The 25153-nt window shown below is 40.5% G+C and overlaps 1 protein-coding gene across 1 annotated transcript in view; it reads right to left on the bottom strand.

The window, feature by feature from the left end:
• TRAPPC9 (trafficking protein particle complex 9) overlaps positions 1–24127 on the bottom strand; it is a gene marked incomplete at its 3' end in the record, with an annotated part of 45231 nt that extends 21104 nt beyond the window's left edge. Inside the window, exons 1-7 of the mRNA XM_008945947.1 lie at positions 23544–24127; positions 16025–16170; positions 14218–14346; positions 10092–10118; positions 8564–8685; positions 5551–5676; positions 573–789 (exon numbers count right to left, since the gene is read on the bottom strand). Coding sequence (XP_008944195.1) covers positions 573–789; positions 5551–5676; positions 8564–8685; positions 10092–10118; positions 14218–14346; positions 16025–16170; positions 23544–24127 — 1351 coding nt within the window. The remainder of the gene's footprint in view (positions 1–572; positions 790–5550; positions 5677–8563; positions 8686–10091; positions 10119–14217; positions 14347–16024; positions 16171–23543) is intronic.
• Between the last annotated feature and the right edge of the window lie 1026 nt (positions 24128–25153).

The raw sequence follows: 25153 nt of genomic DNA, 5'->3' as shown, positions 1-25153 counted from the left end.
GAAATGTGACTTATTTGACCCTACAGATGTAATTACATTACATGTATGTGTGTCCATACACAAAAATGTATAAGAATTTTTCATTGTTTCATACATTGTTGGCTTGATGGTTGGACTTGATGATCTTAAAGTCTCTTCCAACCTAAAGGATTCTACGATTATAGGATCGAATAGCACCAAATACCAACCAAAATAAATGCAATTCCTAATACACAGGTTGAAGGCACTTTAATTGACAAAATGTTCAATACAATATGGCCCTTATTCTATAGATAAACATATAACCAAAAACAAAGACACTTTTGAATAAGAGTAGAAATGAATCCCTCGCAAATAAAATGTAATTATTTGCTGCAGACAGAGGAAGACAGCAACACGTCCAGCAGCAGCTCGCAGAAAATTCTTGAAAGCAATACAAGAAAAAGCAAAGGTACAGTGCTAAAGAGCTGCTCTATTTACCACCATCAGTTTCAGACAGGTAAAACATTTGGGTTTCATTTGAAACCTCTCACGGCCGGCCGTTACAGAAAGGCAGCCGAGCGACCTGCTGTGCCAATCCCAGAGGCACTCACCTTTGCTGAAATCTTTGGGATCCAAGGACAAGCTGTAGCCAGGGAGGGTCTCCAGGAGCAGTTTGTAGCAGGCCCTCCAGCCGGGCTCGGGGATGCTGGGGGCAGCACACTGCATGGCCGCGATGCGCTTGAAGAAGGCGGACTTGCGGTGGAAGCCGATGCGCTCGTAGAGCTCTGAGAGGATGCTGTACCTCTGGATCTTCTCCTCCTCCGACAGCTGAGGCCACAGGGGGGAAGGAGGAGGAGTGCTTTTAGTCCAAACTTGTCAGCGTCCCATTTAAAAAATGGGAGAAAAAATCTAGTGGACATCTGCAATGCTAGAGAAGGTCGTTGATTCTGCACATTGTTATTACAGCTTCTACTGACAGGAAAACTTCAGCTTGCTCCAAGTTCAACAGATAACAAAGGCAGTGAAGCTCAGAGCTCTTTAGCAACCTGTGTTTGTTAGTAGTACTAAGAAGTTAACAGCCAAACCAATCAGTAACAGCCAAACAGCTCCATATTTTATGGGAAATATTGAACAAGACGTTCATATGTATAATGAGAATGCAATAATATACCACTTTCCAAGCCTACTGATTTACCAGGTTAAACATTTTCATCCCTTTAAGATGATATCTAATCATTAATCTTAAAATCTCAAGCCATGAAAGCAAAGAAACCACTTTCAAAAATTTTATATTTCTGATCCCGTAAACCACAAAACTTTCACTCCATGATACTGCACATATGGAGACTGTCAACTAGTGAGGAAGAATTTAGAGAAAGGTTAAGTCCAGTTAGGTTTAAAGTTGAAACAAACTTGGTGAGTAACTACTGACATAGGCTTCTTTAAAGGACCAAGATATTGGCACGTTTCCAAGCAACCATTCCTTCCCCTCTGCTCTGAATGCCAATCTTGCTTTGAAATCAGGCAGCCAAGAAGAAACTGCCACAAAAGATCTGCAAGCTACCAACTCCTCCAAGCCTACACCCCAGTCACAGGCAGCGCTGGGCTCTAGAGGTGGACCAGTGCTGACACCTAGTGCACAGCAGCTGGCATGCACAACCAAAAGCCATGTAAAGTATTGTGAACTATTCTAAAGCTGCTCACACGTTTTGCCAAGGCGTTTTAAAATGAAACTTCACACAAAAATAGCACTAGAAGGCAGAAATAGCATTTCTGCAACTCATTCTTCCAAACTGAAAGTATAAGCAGTGGATTCTGTGCATTGCACTTCAGACACTTAAAGCCTTGCAAAGTCAAAGGAAGATGGTAACCACACTGGTTAACTTTTACAAAAAACAAGGGTTCAAAACACCTTTTTCGTCACCAAAGTTCTAATACAATTACAAAAAAAGTCTGCCTTCAAAAGCCACTTCTCATTTTGGACATAGGCATATGAGAGACCTCAGGAGGCACCATGATCTTATCTGATAGTTCAGATCTTGGTACTTTAGGATATGAGGAGAGACAGAGAGAGTGACTAGGAAATCATTTTAGAAAGTTTCAGACAATTTTGGAAGCTGCAGTTATTTCCCTCAGAACTGACAACACAAGGTGATGCCCAATGCAAAAACACCACCCATCTATGTAACAGTCCAGGCCCTGGAAGAAAATTTGTAAAAAGGCACTCACAAGGAGCTGGAAACCTTCCTCAATCAGCATAGCTCAGAACAACACCAGGGACAACAAAATACAGAACAACTTGAAACCCACTGATCAGAATCCCCAAAAGCTGTCACTGGGGTTTCAGATTAAGGCTACCTACTCTAACAGGAAAAAATAATTATGCACTTTTATTTTCCTCTCCCCTTTTTTTTTAATTTATGCCATTCTTTTTAAAAGTTAGCACAGTAAAAAAAAATGTGGCAGCAGAGTTGAAAAAGGCATGAGCACATGAGCATGTACTAAAGTTAGAAAAGCTTAAAAAAAGAACCATCAGAAGCTATTTGTCAAATACATTATACTGTCAATGTTCACTCACCTAGGGAAACCAAGTTTTTAAGCTGAGAGAAGACAGGGTCATGCTATTTCGGTCTATATGAGCACTCAATAATTTGAACAGCTATTGGAGAGGCAACAGATTCTCAGAAAGTTTATTTTTATCATATCTAAGTTTCTAACACTCCTACCTAACTTGTTGCTTCATGATTGTCCAGAACATCACTGAAATATTTTCTGCAGTTGTAGGAAACTGTTTTTTCATCACCTCAAAGGTAGCAAAATTGTGTTTTCATTTAACTGTTACAACAAACCAAGTTAACAACTGTACCTGTAAAGACTGTAGATCAAGCAACTGAGTTTTTTTCACAGGCTTTTAAGACATTCACAAGATGGTAGCTTTTTATTTTTTATTTTTTTTAATTAATTATTCCTTACTATATTAAAATTCTATAATCTCACTTTGCAATTATATTTTATGATTCTCAAAACTGGAGCCAAAGATAAGTTTTACTACCCTGCAGCTCTCCTACAATCAGAAAACACCAATTGCATAATGTTACCAGACTAGGTAGGAGACTGGATATATGGACAGAAACCAGTTGTCCTGTTTATCAGAGACTTTATCCTTTGAGGTGGTTTTTCTGCTGTCAAATATTGGTTGTGCTGGCATTCTTACTACCTTCAAGAGAAAACCACTCTCCTACAGTCTGTTTCCCTAACCTGGCAGAGGATGACTCCTCTGAGTTAGTCCAAATTATAAATGTAACTCTATCTTCTCCCACGCTATACAATCATGAAGAGCTGAAAATGTAACTCCCAGCCATGCCTCTCTTTAGGGAAAATATATTCATCAACACTGAAAAGATTTTCTTACTCCTATTTTCATTTCTCATAACAACACTTTCTAGAAACACTTCCACCTAAGAAAATGACAGAGCAGTAAACGTGCAGTTATGGGCTAGACAAATGTCATCCTCATTGAAATGAGCAAAGGTTCACAGCTCAGTGTGCCTCACTGCCCAAATAATACTGTCAAGGTGTCAGTTTGTGTGTTTTTTTTAAAGCAACCATATATTTAACTTCTACAGTGGCACAATGGTGATAGCAGATACAGCTGACATCAGGACATGACCAAGTGATCATTAGGGAAACAAGGTACAGCAGGAGATTCTGTAGAAAAGACTGAACTGGTGTAACCTGTTGTGGAAAGGGAGTCCAGATGAGCTCACCAAGCACCCTGTCCAGTGGCATCTTGGAAACCTCCAGCAGTGCAGACTCCACCATGTCCCTGCTTAGGCTGTTCCACTGGATGACTGTTCTCTCTAAAAAAACTCTTATATTGCAAACCTCACCACCCAGTTCAGTGTCATCACCAGTCCCATCATCCAAATATTTCTGTAGATGTTGAACAGCATGGGGCCCTTGGGGCTATTAGCCCATTGCCTTCCCATCTCCCAGTCTGTACCTTGCCAGTCTGTTGAGGAGGAGCCTGTGGGCAGCAGTGTCAAATGCTTTGCTGAAGGTTGCTGCATGGTACCTGCATTAAGTCTCCTAGACTCTGTGCTAAACAAAAATACATAATATACTTCATGTTTATTTCCATTTTCTTCCAGACAATGGAAGTTCTGACATTTACAGAATATGTTTTATATAGCATGACAATGCACATGGAGGCATGCTTTACATGCACCAAAGATTTAGCTCCAGGGTCAAGAGCTGATGGCATAAATCAAGTTCAAGGTTCTTTCAGGTGAAAAACAAAGCAGAGAGAAAGAGACCAGCCAGCTAAGAAGAAAACCAGTGAGGATTCTAGAACACTCTTCTCTCTGGGTCCCTCCAATGCAGCAGGTGACAAAACCAATGGTGCCTTCTCACCATGCTTTTCCCCTGGATGTGTTCCACCAGTACCCACTCAAACTGAAGCTGTTTCTATTTGGGATGCTATTAGAGCTGGCTGGGGCAAGCTGTGGTCAGGGCACATGCTGTGTGCTGACCAGCTGCCAAGCTTTGTGCCTGTCTATTATTGGGTAACACTTATCAGCTACTTAAATGACTTAGAATACTCTGCCACTCACTAAGTCCTTGTTGTTTGTTTGTTTGTTTTTTCTAATATAAAGTGAAAATGGCAACACCCATGGTGGCAGGGAAGAGAAGAGGTGATTCTCACAATGACAGCAATGGCTTCCATAAGGAAAACATCACAACAATATTGGGTTTGTAGGCCACAAGAGTAACAGGGCAAGAACAAGGGACAAATACTGCTACAGCAGCTCACACAAGGCTACAGAGCTGCCCCCAAAAGACAGACTCCAGAACTGAAGGTAACACCCCCAGCATTGCAAGAAATTGCCCCCATCTGGGATTAATAAACTCAAGAGTGTGGATTTAAACTGCTGGTCTTAGCAGGAGGTAATGGGCAAAAAAAGGAAAACCAGTAGGGAACCTAAAAGCTTTTTATGAATTCTTCCAAGCACAGCAGCCTCTCTGTAACCAGTGACACCAAGCTTGAGACACTGATAAAGTGTTAGTCTTGCTCTGTGGTGGTACTGAGCACTCTTCTCACAGCTCCAAAGACTGATTTTCCCCTCTGAATTCCTCTCTGATTTGACCTAGCCAAGACTTTGCACACCAGAACAAAAATTGAAATTATTAGATTAGTCAGAATTTTTGGCTCACTTTGCAACAGGCCACTCCTGATTTGCTCAGTTTTGTTGAAAGAGATATAATCAAGAAAAAAAAAAATCCATTGCAGATCCAAGCAGCCATTTTCCCCTCATACATAACAGAACAACAGGATTTTTTTTCCTTCACAAGGGAGAATAACTAACAGAGTCTTTAATCTCAGGCTAAGTCCTCATGTTTTTAGATGAACTCTAAATGCCTTTGAAACCTGATACACAGATGTGAAAATCCTCACAAGTCAAGTCCTATAGAGAAAGCAGGTAGTGATGACAAAAAATAAGCTGGAGTCTCCTGAATCTAAGTAACTTCCACTCTTCACCATAATCCCTCAAACAAGAGGAGAAAAATAAGTGGGCTTTCTGCACTGACCTGGCGAAGGTTGATGTAAACTGCATTCTGAAGGAACTCAGAGGCTTCCATGCTCCTTTTCTGTATTGCAAGGACTCTCACTGCCTTCACACAGGCTTCCAGCTCAATCACACCAGCATTCTTGTACTTGAAGAGGGGAAAAAATGAAAATAACATAGAAATATTGCACTGTTAGATTTGGTAAGTATTGTTTCCCAAGGCACCTTCACACAGGCTTCCAGCTCAATCACACCAGCATTCTTGTACTTGAAGAGGGAAAAAATGAAAATAACATAGAAATATTGCACTGTTAGATTTGGTTAGTATTGTTTCCCAAAGCATAAAGCAGCTGCCACATCTTCCAAACCCAGAGAATCCTTAACACTAGTGACTACACTCTTAAATTATCAACATATGCCCAAGTGAAAATTAAGATGTCATCTAAAACATTATTATGCAAAACCTTGATTTTCAGTCTCTTCACTCACTCCTCTTGTTTTGAGACACAGCACAACTTCAGTCCAAGTTCAGATAATGAGAAAAACTGGGAATATTAGCATCATTTTGGATAACCTCATATATACATGGTGGGTGTGGGTGGTGTGTCTGCAAGAAAGAAAAATTCTGCTTTCACAGTTTAATAGGTATGTAAGCAAAAAGGTCAAGTTTACAGTAATTCATCACCACCTAAAACTGTTCTATTGGGATAAATGAAGAATTAATGTTGCTTTTTCTGCTTACTACATAATGGGCCATGTAGCACAGGAAACTGCAGCAGCAGAGCTTTAGTTTTACTGCATCAATATTCTCTCCAGTTAAAACAGTACCACTGATGAGAAGTGAATGACAAACCATTCTGAGTTTTCTAGTAACTGTTTACAAAACATTTTCTGTAAACCACTGTTTCAGTTCTTTAGCTTGCTAAGAAAAGCAGGAGACCATGCAGACGTGCATTGATCTGTCTGAGCTCAGAAAACAGACACAGAACATCTAGACAAACAATTTGATCTAGTTATTTCCTCAACTGATCCTGGGTATTTCTGCTGAAGTTCAGCTCTGTTCAGGCATTTATCATGTTGGAAATCTAATGAGGGAAACAAAGCTCAGAATGGAATGCAGGAGTCACCCCACCAAAGCAGATCCATATTCCCCTCTTGTGCATTTCTATCAGCAAAACCAAATCACTGGAGATGGAATCCATTTCAGAAGATGCTACAAAGGTTTCTTAGTCTTAAGCTCAGCAATAACATTAAAAAAAAAAATGTAGCAAGTGCTTCCTCAGCATTAGAGCTGGGAGTAGGAGACCTGTAGGTCCTCAACAGATAAAAGCTACCTATGCTTGTCTTAAACAGCTACAGACCAGCCCTAAGACAAAGCTCTTTGTTATTTGCAAGTGAAGCTGCAGTGAAGCAGTTATTGCTTATTGAGAGCATAATGTATATTATTAAAACTAATAATAATACAATAACTTTATTATTAGTGGCTGAAGAGCTGCCTGGCAAAGGACCTGGGAGTGCTGTTGGACAGCTGGCTGGCCACAGTGTGCCCAGGTGGCCAAGAAAGCCACCAGCATGTGTGGCCAGGTGGCCTGTATCAAAAGCAGTGTGTCTGGCAGGAGCAGGGAAGGCACTTGGCACTGCTGAGGCCACAGCTAGGGTACTGGTTTCAATTTTGGGCACCACAGGATAAGAAAGACATTGGGGTGCTGGAGCAGGTCCAGAGAAGGGCAATGAAGCTGAAGAGGTATTTGGGAAACATGTCTTATGAGGAGCAGCTGAGGGAACTGGGATTGCTTAGTCTGGAGAAGAGAAGGCTCCGGGAAGACCTTACTGTTCCCCACAACTCCCTGAAAGGAGGTTGGGGTGAGGTGGGGGTCGGTCTCTTCTCCCAAGTAACAAGAGACAGAACAAGGTGAAACGGCCTCAAGTTGCACCAGGGGAGGTTTAGGTTGGACATAAGGAAAAAATTTTTCACCTAAAGGATTGTCAAGCAAAGAAACAGGCTGCCCAGGGAGGTGGTGGAGTCACCAAAAAATGGGTAAATGTGGTACTTAAGGACATGATTCAGTGGTCCTTGTAGTGTTGGGCTGATGGTTGGACTTGATGATCTTAGAGGTCTTTTCCAGTCTTAATGACTCTATGATTCTATAATAAAAATATAAATATCCTGCCCTAAGGCCAAAGTCCAGTCATTTTATCCTTCTCCAGAAATCATATTCTTTCTACATGAGCAACTTAATCCTTAAAAAAGAGACTTTTTTAACATAAAAAGCTGACTGCATACTTGAGAATTATTATATCAATGGATTCAAATTTATCTGCAACTATCCCCAAAACTATCACTTTTATTGTTCCTGATCATAAATTAAGTCATGCATGTAATTTATCTTCTTTCATTGGGAGAGTTTCCCTTCAACACAGACATGGCAATGGCACATAGCTTAGTCTAAAATACTTTCAATATCCAATGAGAGATACCTGAAATTAAGTGACTAAAGTATAGAAAAAACTCCACAGCAATACAATTAAAAACTTACCTTTAATGTCAACAGATTCTGAACAACTACTGTCACAGTATGAAATAATTTTTTCTCTTTGTATTATGAATGCAAATATTAAGCTACCTTACTATCTTATGCTCTGAACACTTCCACAAAATCTAAAAGAATGCTTCAGTAGAGCTGAAAGCTGTTTAATATTTCTAAATCCTCTTTTAAGAGTGTTTGTCCTTCATATTCCCTCCATGACATGCTTTAAAAACACAAGACTCTGAATCCAGAACCACCAGGTACCAGGAGGCACAGTAAATAGTTTACTCAGCACACTGCTCTTTTAGGTGTTTTCTTTGACCGGAGTTCTGAGATTCTCAGACTCTCAACCAAGCACTGAGGCTCAGCAGTATGAACTATTTCTATTTCTTTCATTATCATGTTTTACAAACTTCATTTCACATGCTTTAGGAGATCCTCTGTAACCAAAACTACAGACGATTCACATGAATTTCCATGAACTTTCTTAAAAATAAGTAGGATTACCTTGCCATAGTAAGAAATGGCTTCTTTATATTTATCTATGATGTCTTCAGGACTAAGGCAATTCTTGGCACGTCCAATCTCAGCACTGGTATCTGCATTTATGCCATTGGAAGTCAGTGCACCTAGAACAGAACAGGGTAAGAAATGAGCAGAAGGACTTTTAGCAAATACTAAACATCTAAAAAGAAAACTAGGATATGCTGCAGACTTGGCAAAGCATACACAAAGAACACCTAGAAAGAAATCACACCCTAGCTACGTAACACTGGTTCTGTTTTACTGTGCTATTTTAAAGAGTACAACTGAAAAATGGATTCAATCATAAGTCAGTAAACAGGAAATGACCCTTCACGTAGTAAAAAGCAATTACATTCACAATTTTTTATACTTATCTAAATATTTAGATTATGAATATTGGACTGCTAAAATTAGATTATGGCCACCTCTGAATATGCAATTTCAATCTTTGAATTATTCCTTGTTATAATTAAAAATTGTATTTCTAAAGCACACCTAAGAAAAAAAAAATGTGTTTTTTTAATAAACTAATTATTGGAACAGTGAACTTTTCTTCCAATCATTTAAAAGAAATACTTCTCTTCCTTATGTCCAAGCCAGATGTTAAACCGTAACAAAGGCCACCAAATCTGAGCCTACTACATTAAGAAAAAAAAACAAATAATTACCTGAGGCTCAGACAAAACAGTAAGAAATTGCTTTTCTTATGTAAGAAAGAAGGCAAGAGACAGAAAGAGACTTTACATACAGAAGGGATAAGAATCTCAGATAGAAGCCAAGGAAATCTAGGGTGTTAGAAAGAACATGAAGATTTTATTTCTAAAATTTAGTTTTATTGCAGAGTTAGCATAGTGAGATTGAAAACAAATGTCAAAGATTTGGCAAGGCTCTACACCTTTTTACATATAGCTTAATCTGTAGGATTATATGGCAACTTAATTCTCTGAGGGGTTTTTCTACTAAGATGGCAAGGAAATCTGTGTTTCAGAGCTGGAGCTTAACTCTCAAAGGACAGATTAAAAAATACTGTAAAAGATACTTTCTACTCCTTCTATATATTCAGAAACATGTTACTGTACATGCTGAGATGCTAATGAAACTTTTACACATATATATAAAACTCCACCTTAAAAGATCATACCAAGCACACCAGATTAACATCTGTAGATTAATTAGGGGGTTTATGGAAGTTAAGTGTAAAATGTTTGTTAATGATGATTGAAAGAGCACCATAACACTATAAAACTACATGTGGTCATTTGAGCTTTCCTCACTACTCAGAAGAAACAATCTTGATTAGAATTTACAGGGACACAATCATGAAACTACATAATTTCTTTTGTGCCAGTTACCCTCCAGTCTCTTTGCTTCCTTAAGATTTATGGCCAGAAACTGAAGCATCAAGAATCAGTAATAGTTTGGGCAACTGGCAGTAATTATCTATACAAATGCAAAACATATGCAAATAATAAAAGAAAAGACTTTGGAAACATGCATGAAAATAATGTACCTGGATCAATGAGAACTTCTTGTGCCCCTAAAAGGAGGAACAAAAATGATTTTTTTTCAGCCTTAAGTATAGCCAACAAAATAAGCTCTTATGTTTTATAACTAACATTAGGCTTGAAAAAAATTATAAGATTTGTTAGGATCATCACTGCTATAAGGACTACCAAATGTAACTCAAGTAGTCACCACATGTTAAATCTCATTGTTAAAAATGTAAAAATCCCATAAACTTGCAATAAATTCTAAGACATATCAAGAACTGAAGAATTTTCATCATATAATTTAAAGCCATACCCTTTCTTTATTCTCATTTTAGTTGGCAAGCTTCTGTCAGAATCTGCTTACTATATTTTAATATCAGGTCCTACAATACTTCATTTTCCTTATAGGAGCTCATTTAATCAACACAGTACTCTAGAATAATGTTTAAGTAATTGTATCCCTGTTAATTGTATTCGATTCCAGTCCCTCAAAATTTTCTGAACCATGGAGCCATGCCAACCCAACAAGCCAGACTATTCACAGGAGTATTGCAAGCTTGGACTGTCAGATGTGGAACACTTTGTTGCCCTAAACTTTGATTAAACATGGCAACAAAATAGTTAAAATCAAGGGTTAAGAGGTCAAAACCAATTGTTTTAGGAGCAAGACAGGAGCTCTCACAGCTGATCTCTCAGAAGCAAAGCTTTAGAGCTAGACCAAAAAGACACTCCAACACTTGACTCAGATGTCCCAATCCTGCTTGGGGAAGGAGGAAGCTAAGCACTACAGCTCTCCCCTACACACAACAGGGTTTATCAACATGAGAAATCACACTTCTTTAAAACACCAGAATGTCCCTTTCACAAAGAGCAAGAGACTGCAGTTGCAGCCCAAGGGCTCGTGGCAATGGCCAAGGAAGGAACCTGTCTTTGGAGCAGCAAGATTCCATGTCTCCTTACGTCCAACATCAATGTCATAGACTAGTTCTTTTCTGAACAGTCTACTCCCAGCAAAAGTTTCAAAAGAAGTTGAAGGATTGCACCAACAAAGACAGGCAATATCCTGATGGTTACAGACAGGTATGAAATAGATTGCAATGCTGCTTAGTAGTGAGGGAAAAAAAAAAACACCAAACCAACCCCATGGACCACTGCCCTCTGAAGCCTGTGCTCCCTATTATACAAAGAGAGACAACACTAATGCTTCTCTTTCCAAAGGTGTTTCTATATAAAGCAAACACTACAAAGCTTTTTAAGCAACCAGGTCCAGTGCTAGAGCCTGAAAATGCCAAATGGTGGAAATGAGAGAAGATTGAAGAGAAAGATGTTTCTCTTGACCGGGTCTGGGCACAAAGGCAGTACCAGGAAAGCCCACCCTGCCAAGGCTGAAGTGCAGGCACAAGAAGAGGTGCAGTTCCAGGCACATGGGGAAGCACTAAAGGTGCCTCTCTCATCTCTGTGCCTCAAAAGCAGGCACAAATTGCATGTCTGTACAGCATTGCTTGATTTGTGCAGAATTTAGAAGCCCCTTTTGTTTCTGGCCTTATCCTACAGAAAGATGCACTGGAATTCATTTCCCAGATCAAATACCATCCTCACACAATTACTTGTAACAAAGTAGATTACAAAGAAAGGTGCAGTTAGAAAAGATTTTAAGCAAGAGGCACTGCAGAGTCAAAAAAAAAAGTATTGAAAAGCAGCTTTCAGAAAATCTTGTAGGAAAAAGACATCACAACAGCTGTTTGGCTAGACAGAGGTCAGCAGTTCAGATCTCAAAACATCAAGAGACCACAGCTAGTTAGGGAACTATATCTAATGGGCCATGAGAAAATGTTTTCATCTGCAAGGGATGACAAAAAAAAGAGTAAGACGCTTTTCTTCACCCAAAGTCCTTTGAAACATCTTGGAACTAAACCATTTTTCAGGTATGACCACACTAACAAGTTTACAGAGAGGACTTGGAATTACATGAAAATGTACATATGAAGCTGCAGTAATACACCCAAAATATATTTTATTCAATTGTTCTGATAGCTGCAACTTATTTATTTACCTTCTTTGGTAACAAGACAATACAAACACACAGATTCTAACATCTACTGTTAAATATTGTTTGAAAAGTGGACAGAGGTTAATAACTGTGGAATTATACTGTAACAGCCAACATAAAATGCACTCATAGGTGATGGGACCAAAAGCACAGATTTTAATGACCAGATATTACACAAAAAATGAGTATTCTCTAGTGAGATAAGGTAATTTTACTATCTCAATTAGCTGGTGTCAACAAACACAGACTGCAATAAAGATAACATAAAGCAAGTTCCAGACTGTGACTTACAGATGAATAAAGATGGGTGCTTGGTTTTCTAGATGAAAGAATTCTATTTGATCACAGTGCAGATAAGAGTACTTAACACCAGCACTCAAACCCAACTGCTGGGTGCTCCAGTGCTGTGTAAGCACAGGGGGAGCTGTGCTGAGTTAGACCAAAGGCCTGCCTAGCTAATAATCATCAACACAGTTCTCTTTCATGAGCCTAGCCAGCTTCTCCTGGAACACACAAACTTTCAGGAGCCTCTAACACCACGTGGCAAGTGTTCAGTTATGTGATTAAAGGCTCCTCTCCACAAGATGAGCACAGAGGAACAGTGACAGTCAGCTGAACCCCAGTAACTCCAGAGCCAACAGAGCTGTCTGGGGGTGATCCAGGGAAAAAGCATCTTGGGATGGTACAAGATTTCCTATAAGATGCATAGGGGACAAACCAAAGATGGGGAGAAGGACAGATCCAGGCAGTTTAGGGAACAAGCATCTGAAAATATAGGGATAGGTACAAACAACTGGAATAGGGTTTGGGTCTTGGAAGCTTGAAGGCCCAGATGCCAGCAACTGGTGCAAACCAGCAACCAGCTACTGGACAGACTGAGTGGCTAAAGCAGTTGCTGGATGGAGCTACACTACCAAGAGGCTTTCACCCTGATCAGCCAGAGCAGAGAGCAGGATCAGGCTGTTAGTGCTGCCTCTGTTTGCAAGAGTTGTGTGTTTTCTGCCAGGGTTGGCCCACGTGGCCAGCTGTGTGTATATACATGTGTACACACCTACTGGGGCTGCACACTCAGCCTCACAGCTGGCTGGGCAAGGGGACATGAGTTGCAGCAGCCTTGTCTCTGTCATGCTACCAGAACCAGTGACTCCTAACAAGGAGTTCCACATCATACTTATAAACTGGATAAGGAATAAGTCCATGTATTTGCCATGTATTTCCTTCTACCAGCTGTAACTGATGTCCTCTACTTCTGCTATCAGAAGCAGCACTGAACATGTGATCCCTCTGATCCATCTTGTACAACACTCACCATATTGTAGTGCTCTCATATTTCTCCTCAGGAACCTCTTTTGCAGAACTTTAGAGTTCTAGGCTATTCAGTAATTCTTTGGACAGAAACCACACCTTTTTTTGCCCATCTGCAAGCTAATGCCAGTAGAAAAATGAGACAGAGCACATGAACACTCTTTTGGGTTGGGAAACTGAAATGGCATCAAATGTTCTAGATGCAGGTGAACTGTAGATTTAATGATAGTTTCTGGTTTTTCTGTTACTTTTCTAATAATTCCTAAAATAGTTTAAGCAAGACATTCCTCAAAGAATGTCACACCAATATTAATACAATCATCATATTAGTTATGCAACCTGAGAGTTTAGAAAAAGTATACTAAATCTCAAAAATAATCTTGGCTTGTTGGTGTTTAGTTAATTAACTCTATTAAGTGTTGACTTTAGAATAGCAAAGCACCTCTGAATAAATGTACCTAACTTATTCTTCCCCATATGTGCAGCTCTGCCACATCATAAGTACTTTATGAAAACTGCCTCTATCTCCTCCAGCAAAATTCAAATAAACACAGACAGTACTAACAACCAGGTGAGGAGATCAAAAGCTTTGCAACTCTATGCAAAGCACATGTCAACGTTAAAACCAAGGCAGAAGAAAAGTGACTCACACAAAAATACTAAAAAGAAATACCCACCCCCCTCCAGTTTATCCTGTCATTGGTGTAATTTTACAGTTAGGAATTAGGGAAGAAATTTTCAGATGTTCAGTGGTGGCAAACAGGAAAAAAGAAACCAAATCCCATCCTTACCTGGTCTGTGCCTGTTGCCAGCCTCAGCAGAAAGAGAACCTCCTTGTGCCCTGCGAGATCCAACTTTACCTCCAGTACCACCAGGATAATGATAGATGACTGATGCTGAGCATAAGCCCTCAAGAGCAGCTGGAGAGGAAAGAAAAAAGCCAACAGATCAGTAGGGACACTTGCAAGTGAAGTATCATGTAGTAAAGCCTATTTACTCAAACACAAAGCATACCTCAAATTGGAGGCCTAGTGACAAAGGTCATGGAAAAGCCCAAGCAACAAAATGTCCTTTTTATCTCTGTTTTCACTGGTAAGGTCCCCAGGACCACCAGCAGAGTCTGTAGGAGCATGCACTGGCCACAGTGGAGGAACACAGGCATATAAAGCATTCAATCCAGCTGGACGTACACCCACAAAACCAGATAAGATGCTCCCATGGACACTAAGAGAGCTGGCCAACGTGAGAACACTCTTGTATCACCTCCAACAGGTCATGCCAATGGGGGGAGATCTCCAAGAACTGGACAAAGCAAAACATTACAAGAAGGAAGTACTGGGGGTCCACAGGGAGGTCAACCTCAGCTCCCAGGCAAGGCTATAAAGAAATAATTTTGGAAGTCATTTCCAAGCACATGAAGGACAAGAGGGTGACAGAAGAAGAGCAAACACTCATTTCACAAGGATAAATCAGTCCTTGGCAACCCCACTGCCTCCTACAATGAGACGATTAGCTCAGTGGACTAAGGAACAGCAGCAGATGTATGTTTTGACTTTCACAAGACCTTTGGACATGGTCTCCCCTAGCACACTTGTAGCCAAACTGATGACATCAGATTTGGATAGCTGGCCTATAAACTAGGGGGAAAATGGGCTGGACAGTCAGGCTCAAAGGATTGAGATCAGCAGTACAAAGTTCAAATGACTGCCAGACACTAGTGGTGTCCTTCAGGGATGAATACCAGGAACAATGCTCCAATGTCTTCATTAACAGCCTGGATGACTGCATAGAGCACTCCCAGAAAATTCCCAAGTGATACCAAACTGGGGGGAAGAGCAGGACAAACCCTCACTACAGAGAAAACTTGGCAGGCTGGAGGTATGGGCCAACAGGAGCTCCTACCTCAAAACCAAACTCAACTGGAGAGGTCCCTGAAAAACTCGATTTAACTGCACATCATATGAGCAGGAGATCAGACTTGGGGATGTCCAGAAGACACTTTCAATCCAAGGCATTCTTAAGTTTGTAAGTGTAATGTAGTAATGCAACAGATAGGCCTTAAAACATTTTCATGCTTTGGAGAAGTAGAAAAGTTCTCTTTTCCTGCTTTGAGAATCCTGAGCCATATAACCTACTGAAAGCAGGATGGGAACAAAAGAAAAGGAAGGAAAGAAGCAAAAGTGAAGCCTAGGAACCAATGTGAAAGAAAGGCAAGTTATGCTTGTGCAAGCTAAACACTTGTGGCTTTGGTAGATGTAAAAGCAAAAATCTTTTGCTCCCAGTCCACAGTACAGACCTGCAAGATATTTAAAGCATCTGTACAATCCACTGAAAAAAATAAACACCTTCCACAGAAGTATTAAAAAAAAAGTTGCCTGTGACTTAAGCACATGCTTTACTACAAAATACACTTTACATTGCAAGTCATCTTAAACACATTTCTGTCTCATGTTGCAACAGCTAGATTTTATTTTCACTTATTCTTAGTCACGCCTGGTACTCAGATTCTGTTCACCAAAACGAAATGGAGAAGTCAGAGAAACCATTTCCTTGGTTTTACCCACTCATTCTTTGGTTCCCTGTCCCCACCCCACCTACCTCCGAGCCAGAGGAAGTCGTTGACGGCGCGCAGGAGCTCCACGGCCATGTGGTAGTGCACCAGGGAGTCCTGCAGCATCCCCGCCTGCAGGCACAGGTCACCCACGTGCTTCCGCATGCGGCCCTGGCAGCGCTTCTTGTAGTGCCTGCCAAGGAGAGGCGCAGCTCAGGCCCTGCGGGGAACGCCCAGCGCCACCAACAAACACCCCAGGTGAACTCTTTGCTCCTGCACCCTGCCCGTGCTGCTGCCCCGGGCCCTGCTCCCCACACACCCCCCTCAGCTAGCCCGGGGCAGCTGCCCTGGCTGACCCCACACTGCTGAGGCCTCCAGAGCAGGGCAGAGAAACTGGGACACCTTCCCAAGCAAAATGAACAGCCAAGGCCAGAGTTCTACTGAGGGAATATCAAACAGACTCTTCAGTACACCTGAAAAGGCAACCTGGGCACAGGTCCAGGCAAGTAACAGCACTAACCTTTTTTTTTTCATAAGTTGTTACTAAAGAAATGTAAGAGATGCCAAGTACGACACACCAGACCTTGGAAGCACCTCATGATTTAAGTCACAGTTCAGAACAGTGCTGCTCTCTCAGGTTCATCACCAACTCTCCTGTTCTGCCTCCTGCCAAAGTATATCCCAGCAAGAACGTCCCTGCCCTACCTTATAAAACAGGTTTTTTAGTGACAAGTTAAACATCAACTTAGTTATAGAGAAGTAAATAAAATACCTATTTTATTCACTTATATATAACTATCTATATTCTTACCTTCTAAGTAAATAGACAATTTCATTGTCCAAACTTCATACAAAGGAAAAAAAATAAAATTTTTTTTTTGAATGGTTTAAAGTAAAATAAAAGTTAATTCAGAATGGAATTTTAATTAAAATAATTGCCACAGATGTTCATTCTTTATTGTATACAAGAATTATCTCCAAAGAATCTGTTTGAAAGTGGTTTCCAAAAACACAAAGAATCATCTCAGACTGACTGTCACAGTTCTACATTTTTAGCTTCTTGCAGTGATACTTTTACAATTAAACCAAGGCCAACAGAATATCTTATTAAAAATTACCTAGCATATTTGAACCTAGTTATCCAAAAAAAAAAAAAAAAGCCACACAAAACCACCCAGGGTAACATCCATTCTCCAGATGCTGCACTCTCATACCCCCCACCCAGATTCTCCAGATTATCCAAATTCCTAAATCAGAGTCATGAGTCATGCAGCCAAAGGGAAAGGGATGGTGCCAGACTCCTCAGCCAGAGCCTGGCACCAGCACCACCTCAGTCACACAGCCTCACCAACAGCTCTTCCTACCCAAACCCCAATCTTGCTGCAGATTTACCCAGATGCCCATCCATAGTTTTAATGTATTGATGCACTGAGACATCAATAAACATTGTTCATACAAAACACTTTTAGAAACCCCTCTTATTTATAAACAAACAGATCACTTACTCCTGGTGATGAAGAACTTGACTATTAGTTATTCAAAGACCGAATTCATTCTCCCTACTTTTAAGTTCTTTAAAGTGGTGCCAAGATAGGATCTACCTCCTACAGTCCCTGCAAGGCTTCACCATCCTCCTGGAAAACATTTTCTCACCAATTACAGTAAGTTTGCACCACACAAATGTACAAACTACAAACTTAGCTCTCACAATTGGTAACAATGAATTCAGGATTATTTTTTTTAACCCAAGTACCATAAGTATGTCTAAAAAGACAAAATGCAAAGATTTCATTGAAACAAAACCCACTCTCCACAGATACCAAAACTTAATTTACTTTGTATTTGGGAAGTCTGTTCTGAAAAAAAAAAAAACAAACTATTATCTACAATATCAGGTCATTAAAAGCACATCTAAGTGACTGATGGTTTCTTCAATGCATACTGGGGTGTAAATTCAATGAAAAAAACCACATATCAGCATAAAATAGTGATTATTCATTTTAATACCTAGCTAGTTTTGCTCCACAGCTTTACCTGAAGAAACTGGCCACAAAACTGAAAGTGAGAAGTTCATAGGTATCTTCTTTCTGATTTATTTTTTATTAAAAAACTGCTTAATTATTTTGGGTCTCTACTGTTTAATCCTAATCTATTTGATGACAGAAAGTCCATGGAAATTAACCACTAATTTTTCTAGGATAAGATGACATTTTTCAGGTCAACTCTTTGTAGTACCCTACTGCTAAGAGCTGTTTCTATTGAGCTTTCCTCTAGAAGATCATATAAAACATTAAGTTTCAAAGACATGCCCAGGTCTCCCCAAAAGACACACCACAAACCTCTTCCAGAGTGTAACACACTTAGAAAGGTCCTCGAGGAAAGCAAGGCCACATAATGCAGGACCAGATGTGGAATGCTCCATACCATCCATCCCTCAAATTCCTCTTCAGAAGGTCCTCTCCTCAACACATGTACACATTCAGCTGACTACAGGACTAGTTTAAAATCTTGTTCTCTAAAGTTACTTGTGTTACTTTGGTACCTAACACACTCTTTATGTTCTCTTCAGAATAATAACCACAATCATTACCATTGGCTAGCACTACTACTACTTCAAACTGGAGAACAATAAACCTGTTCCAGGAACCAGCACCACTCCAGAAGACCCTATTTCCATTTCTGTCTCATTTGCTGTGTAGGATACATGCTTTATTCCTTCATCCCCAACTCCTTTCCAGGATCCCAGGCTGGTTTTATGGAAAATTCAGAGCAACAATACTGTATTTCCAGACAGAATTTATTTTTACTACAAACCATCCATCAACAGGTTTGAAGGAATTTCTGGATTCTCAAAATTTCAAAGTGGCTAAATTTTAACAGAAACATGCAAAATTAATTTGCAAAAGTGTTCATGCAAAATGCTTCAACAAAAATTTCCACCAAATTCCACTAATTCCAATTAGCATGCAGAACTACAGGTATCACCAATCAAAACATTACCCAGACTTAAAAGACACAGCTACAGCATTTGATCCACTGCCAGAACTTTTGAATTTGGAAATCAAACACGGGCAGCAACAGCTTCATGGCTTGGGAGTTTGAAAAACAAAGCAGATTCCAGAGGCCAGCAGCCGCCTAAGCAAATCATGTGTGTCCTACAAAAAAAACTCAGCACTGCTACCAAATATAATTGCCAAATGTGCCAAAAGGGGTCGACCACAGTGGTGAGGCTCCAGGCAGCAATTATTTTTGTGTGTACTGGAAAATAAACATAAAAAGCAACACTAAAATATGCAATGAAGGCGGAGTGGAAAGGCAGGAGGTGGAAGGAAGCTAACTATTTTTAAATATACACAATCACAGCCTACCTTTTCAGACCCAACAACAAACTCACAGGGCAGTATGAGAGAAGAAGGGGGAAAAAAAAGGAACAAAACAAAAAATTAGAAAGACAGAGAACAGAAAGAAAATTAACAGCCACATACACATACTGAGATATCACAAACTTTGATAATTGGTAAATAAATTCCACCTATGACACTGTGTAGAGAAAGACACCTATAAACAGAGCCCTGCTTCTCAGCACTCAGTGATATTGAGTGGATGCCTCCCCAGTATTAAAAAAGAACCTAAGATGCAAACTGATGTAAACAATGTTAAAACAAGCTTATTCAAGGTGATTTATAAGCACACCCAAGTATGTTTATTTCTTTAGCTGACAACAGAAATAAAATAGAAAAATTAAACTAATGGGATTTCTGGCAAGTGTGTGTGCAAGTTTCAAGTTTGTAGGAGCTCTGTAGCATCATGAGAACATGGATTTCCATTCTTCTCCATCAGCCTCCCAGTCTCTAGAAATAACTAACAAGTGCAACTGATTTCAGAAGCTTTCTTTTACCCTCATCAGCCCTGCAACCACATAGATATTTTACCTAATTTATAAATGAAGAAAGAGAAGGGAAAAGCAATAACAGCTTTGCCCAGATTACCTGTTGGCTGAGTGCTCTAGGAATTAAACCAAGGGCAGACTCCCAGTCTTACAACTTCTAGGGACTTAATCTCACTATTTTTCATACATAAAGTTTTCTACCAGCCAAAAAAAAAAAAAAAATCCTTCTATGCAAATAGGGTAGTGGGTTTGTGAATACTGTGAGATCAGCACAGGTCTTGGGCATGTTGTGTCTTCTGCTCATTATACGAGCAACTAGCAAAAGGCAAAGATCAGCTCTGCTTCTTCTGAGAATCATTTTATTTGACATGTAGCATAATAAATCATCTTCCCAATTTATGAACTCTCTATCTTAAAAGAAGCCAATCAAGTTGCAATTATTATGCAACCAAAGTAATGCTAGTCCTACTAACTGGATGGAAATGTAGATCTGCACTCTACATCTAATAAGACCTTTGCTACACACTGTGAAATGTAACTTTCATTTTAGAAGTTACAGGGAAAAAATACACTTATGTAACTTAAATAGGCACCTGGAACTACAGCAGCAAGGACATACACTCTCTGTTATAAGCACAGTGTGCCTTCTCTTATACCTAGTTAATAGAAATAAAAAAACCAAGTAGAAATCCCCACCTTCTCCAGAAAAATGTGGTTTCATTTGCCTCCATACCTTTTGGGTTTTTTTTATTCTCTAAACTCGTTAGGCTGACAGACTCAAAGCCAACAAAGTAGCAAAAGTTACTCTACCAGATGTACGCCCAGGCACTCTGTGCATTCAGACAAGCCTCACCCCTCCCTGAACAGTTATACAACGTTGCATCTTGCTCAACCAAGGTGTTGAAGAAGGACCTTTCTAGCCCTGTATCTAATGCACCAGCTTTCCCTTCACTGGGGAATCTGTTGCTGCAAAAGAGAACATGCTACAATAAAAACCTTCTGTTGCAACCCAAGTAAAACAATGCAATCTACCACCATGTCGAAAGACTTGGGCTTGAAGGTCTGCCTCAGTTTAATGAACTGATCTCAGCTCAACCACATTTCATGGTCCTGAATTTCTGCTGAGAACCATTCTATGATTCGGGTTGGAAAGGACCTTAAGGATCATCCAGTTCCAAGCCCACTGCCCAGGGCTTCCACTAGACCAGGTTGCTCAAAGCCCCACCCAACTCAACCTTGAACACTTCTAGGGGAAGGGGCATCCCAAACTTCTCCAGGCAACCTGTTTCAGTGCCTCACCACCCTCACAGTGAAGAATTTCTTCCTAATATCTAATCTAAACCTAGCCACTTACAGTTTGAAACTGTCACCCCCTGTCCTATCACTACCCTCCCTGACACAGAGTCCATCCTCCTCTTGCCCCTAGGTCCCCTCTAAGCACTGGAAGGCTGCCAAGCAGAGATGAATCACACTACAGGAAAGGTGCCTGTGCAGAGAAGCTCAGGTGCACTATGCAAATGCATTTCTACCTCAACCAAGGACAACTCCTTCTCTGACGTTTACTTGGATTACATAACTTTCTCCTTTATGTTACAAAACTCAGAAATATATTAAAAAAAAAAGTTCCAGGCATTTAGGGTGTTTTCTTACTCATCCACACAAAATACTAGACAGAATATGAAGATCTTCTAATTCAACTTGCTTACACAGCTCTCATATAAATCCTAACTTTTAAAACAGTCAGAAGTACCAACTCCACAGCAAAATAAAGCTGAAAAACTTTCTATTGAACTGAAAGAGGAAAAATTATAATATTTACCTTTTTTTTTTTGTTTTTGAGCAGTTAAGTGCAGCAAACCTCTAAAGCACATCTACTGATCTAGACTTACTGAAAAACTATTTGATATTCCAACCCCCAGGAAGGTCAAATGCACATCAGAGCTAAGCACTGGGTCAGTATAGACCCATATTATTTACAGAACCAGGGTCATACACCTTCCATTTTGAAAGAATTCAAGCATCACACTAAATCTGTTTCAACTCTTCAGTGCAACACCAAAAACAGCTTCTTGGATATGTGTGGGCAAACATACTGCTTGGTATTTGAGCTCCCCACCAGCTCAGAACTTCATGGGAAGTATTTATCTACTAGCTACAACAGAGCCACTACTCCTAAGTAATTTGTGTAAGGAATTGACTTCCAAAGCACAGTTTGGAAGTGCACTATTTAGAAAACACAATTGAACAGCATCATTAAGTCTGATTTTCAGATTCCTGGCCAAAACCCATCATTTTCTTAGGAACTGGAACAGGAAATCTTCATGATTACATTCAACCAAAATTCATCCAAACTGAGTAATTAAAGCCAATATTAAAGGGCTTGTCTAGTCTACAAAACTTTACTGCCCAGGCAGAGTACGAAAAACCAGTAACATAATAAATTGTGCTGCTAATCAAAGTAGAATAGTGCAGGGACTAACCAGAACACACTGAAAGAGTAGCTCAAGTAAGGAACTCCATCAGGTAAGCAAGTCACAGCAAGTTCAACTGCTCACCTGCAGAGGACCAGAAGCAGGGGAGAAAGGTACTGCTGGTCCTTCAAGCAGCCACGGATAATCTAATGGAGGGCTTCAAACTAGTTAGGAACTTAGACTACTTTCTCTCTTTCAGTGTATCACATTCTCAGACAGCGATTCTAAAGGTAGGACTAGTTATGCAGGGACAGTGGATTAACATGATCAGGTTTTGCAAACCTGCCTGGACAGCTCTGAGCTTTCACACACACTAACCACTCACTGCTGGCACCCCCAGCAGCACCAGACAGATGTGAAAGATACTGTTCCTATGCATACTTTGTATTTTGGCAGGACTTCCACACCTCTGCCTTTTCCAAGACAAAAGGAAAACATCCTTCTGCTACCATCCTTTGGGTTTGACTGCAAACAGTAGAATCAAACAGATTTTGCACTTGCCTGTAGCTAGCAAGCCAAAATTGCTAATCCCTAGTATAAAATATATGTAACAAGTGTGAAATCTGAGCATGCAAGTGATTAGGAAGGAAGGATGTGGGGGAAAAGAAAAACAAACAAAAAGAAACCCAAACAGAGAAAACCCAGCCTGTAACATACACAAAACCAAAGACAACAACTGTGAGAAGAAAGGTAGCAAAACAAGTCAAGAATATCAAATAATTAAAGAAGCTGGACTTAATCACCAAAACAAATGATCATTGTTTCATAGGATGAAAAAGTAGACAAAGGCTTAGGGGAAAAAAAAACACAAAGTAGGTAGGATTAGTCAAATACTACTCAACAGAATACAGAACTATTTTTTATTGGTATTATTTGAACTCCTCTATTAATACTGTACATCTATAAACTATTTGAAGCTTTCCAGCAAAAAGTCTCTTTATAGCAGAGTCCATCAAACCTTTCCTGTGGCGCCTCTGTACTACTTGATTAGCCTCATAAATTAAATGTATATAAACTCAAAACATCAAAAAGGACAGACAACAAATCAAGTGATGTTAAATTAGAGCAGACACACAATAAGATAAGGTCATGACCTCTGTCCTAACAAAGTCTGCGCTGTCCTTTTTAATAGGCTTATTCTAAAGGCTAGAAATGATCACAAATGTTTTTTTCAAGACCTGGGAAATGACAAAAATAGCTGCTTACCTACTGTCAGTGTCCAGACCTACAAAATCCTTCTTCTCAAAAGGAACGCAGAGGAGCGGGATCTTGTCTCCAGACTTATCAGTGGCTCTGTCAAGCCGCTTCGACTCCAACACTATGAAGAGGGACTCGATAAAATCTTCTATCCTCTTCTCCACAGTTTCACATTCATCATAGCTGGGATAAAACGCCACATCTGTGCGGGGCTGCTCTGCAATCTCCCCTTGCAGCCCAAAGACAAATAACCGGGAATCATAGAGAGTAGAGCCATACATTTCTTTCTGAAGATGGAATTTTTCAAAAGTCTGAGGCCAGTCCTTTGCAGAAGAGCAGTCTGTAATAGTGATCAGCCCCACAACCTTGCGGTGTGTCTGAAAATCCCCCCACTCATTGTTCTCGGGGGGATAGTGGTGCCTGTAGCGGATGTACAGCACACGCTGAGAGTCACGCACGTTAACCTGACTCACTGCCGAAATTCGCTTGTAGATCCTGAAAAAGCTGTCCTCAGGTACAATGCCAATGGGCTGAACCACAACCAGGAGAGTCTGATGGTCCTCAGCACACTGCATGTAGTCAGGAACACTCATTTTGCATCAACTGCAAGCTAGTAAAAGAAAAACACATCCTTTTTTAACATTCAGAAGCACACGGTAGCTGAATCAAGCCAGGCCTGTCATGCTAAACACTTCTGCATCCTGTACACCTGTGCTACAATACTAACACTTCCTCTCATCATTTTCCTAAATCTACAACCGTGCAGCCTACTGACAAAGCTACACAGTGCACAAGGAGTCTTCTGAGTCACGAATCAGTACAGCCACAAACAAAAGTCTGTAAATTAGGTTCTTCCAACTGAGTTTCCCATTCACTGTGCACCTGCACAAGCCAACACGGTGCAGCAGGGAGTCCCACCCTGCCTCAGCCACAGAGGGACTGCTCGCTGAAGCACCACCTCAGAAGAGGCATCCTCTGACACTCAGGCTCTCCAGTCTGTCTCCACAACACACCTTGGACATAATACAGAAAATTGTGTGAGATGGAATGTACACAGACACCAAGTCTGAATGACCAAACTTTAGCCAGCTGTCAGTGCTCACACGTGGCCAGGCAAAGGAAAATCAGGTGAGAGACACTTATTTTTGATAAAAAGTTATTCCTCTACTCAAAACACATGCACGTTCATCAGAAGGACAAGGCAATGTTTTCTGCTTTTAGAGTTAAATATTTACAACTCCTTCGCCATTCAGCTCTCTGAAACTGACTACATTGCTGAGCCGTGTAAATGAAGCCGTGCACAGATCAGCCCTCGCATCTCCTCCGAGACCTCCCGGACCACACGGATCCATCCCTTGGTGCATTTCTGCTCCAAAGCCCCCGCTACAATAGACATACAACCTAAAAAAAAAAAAAGTCAACAAACAAACTCAAAAAAAACCCAGTAACAACAGCAATATCACCCCTGCAGAAGAGCTTTATACTGACACTATAGGTTTTACTAAACAGAATGAACAGTTTCGAGGCCGGGAGCACAGGTGGGGGGGGTGTGTCTCGAAACTCTGCGAGGAGCCGGCGACACAAGCCCCCTCCGCGCCGCCGAGCAGCGCCCGCCGCCC

The sequence above is a fragment of the Merops nubicus genome, unplaced genomic scaffold (genome assembly GCF_000691845.1).
Source record: "Merops nubicus isolate BGI_N331 unplaced genomic scaffold, ASM69184v1 scaffold8818, whole genome shotgun sequence".
Classification (NCBI taxonomy): Eukaryota; Metazoa; Chordata; class Aves; order Coraciiformes; family Meropidae; genus Merops; species Merops nubicus.
The sequence above is the reverse complement of the archived record's forward strand: the minus strand, read 5'-3'. Positions and strand labels throughout refer to the sequence as shown.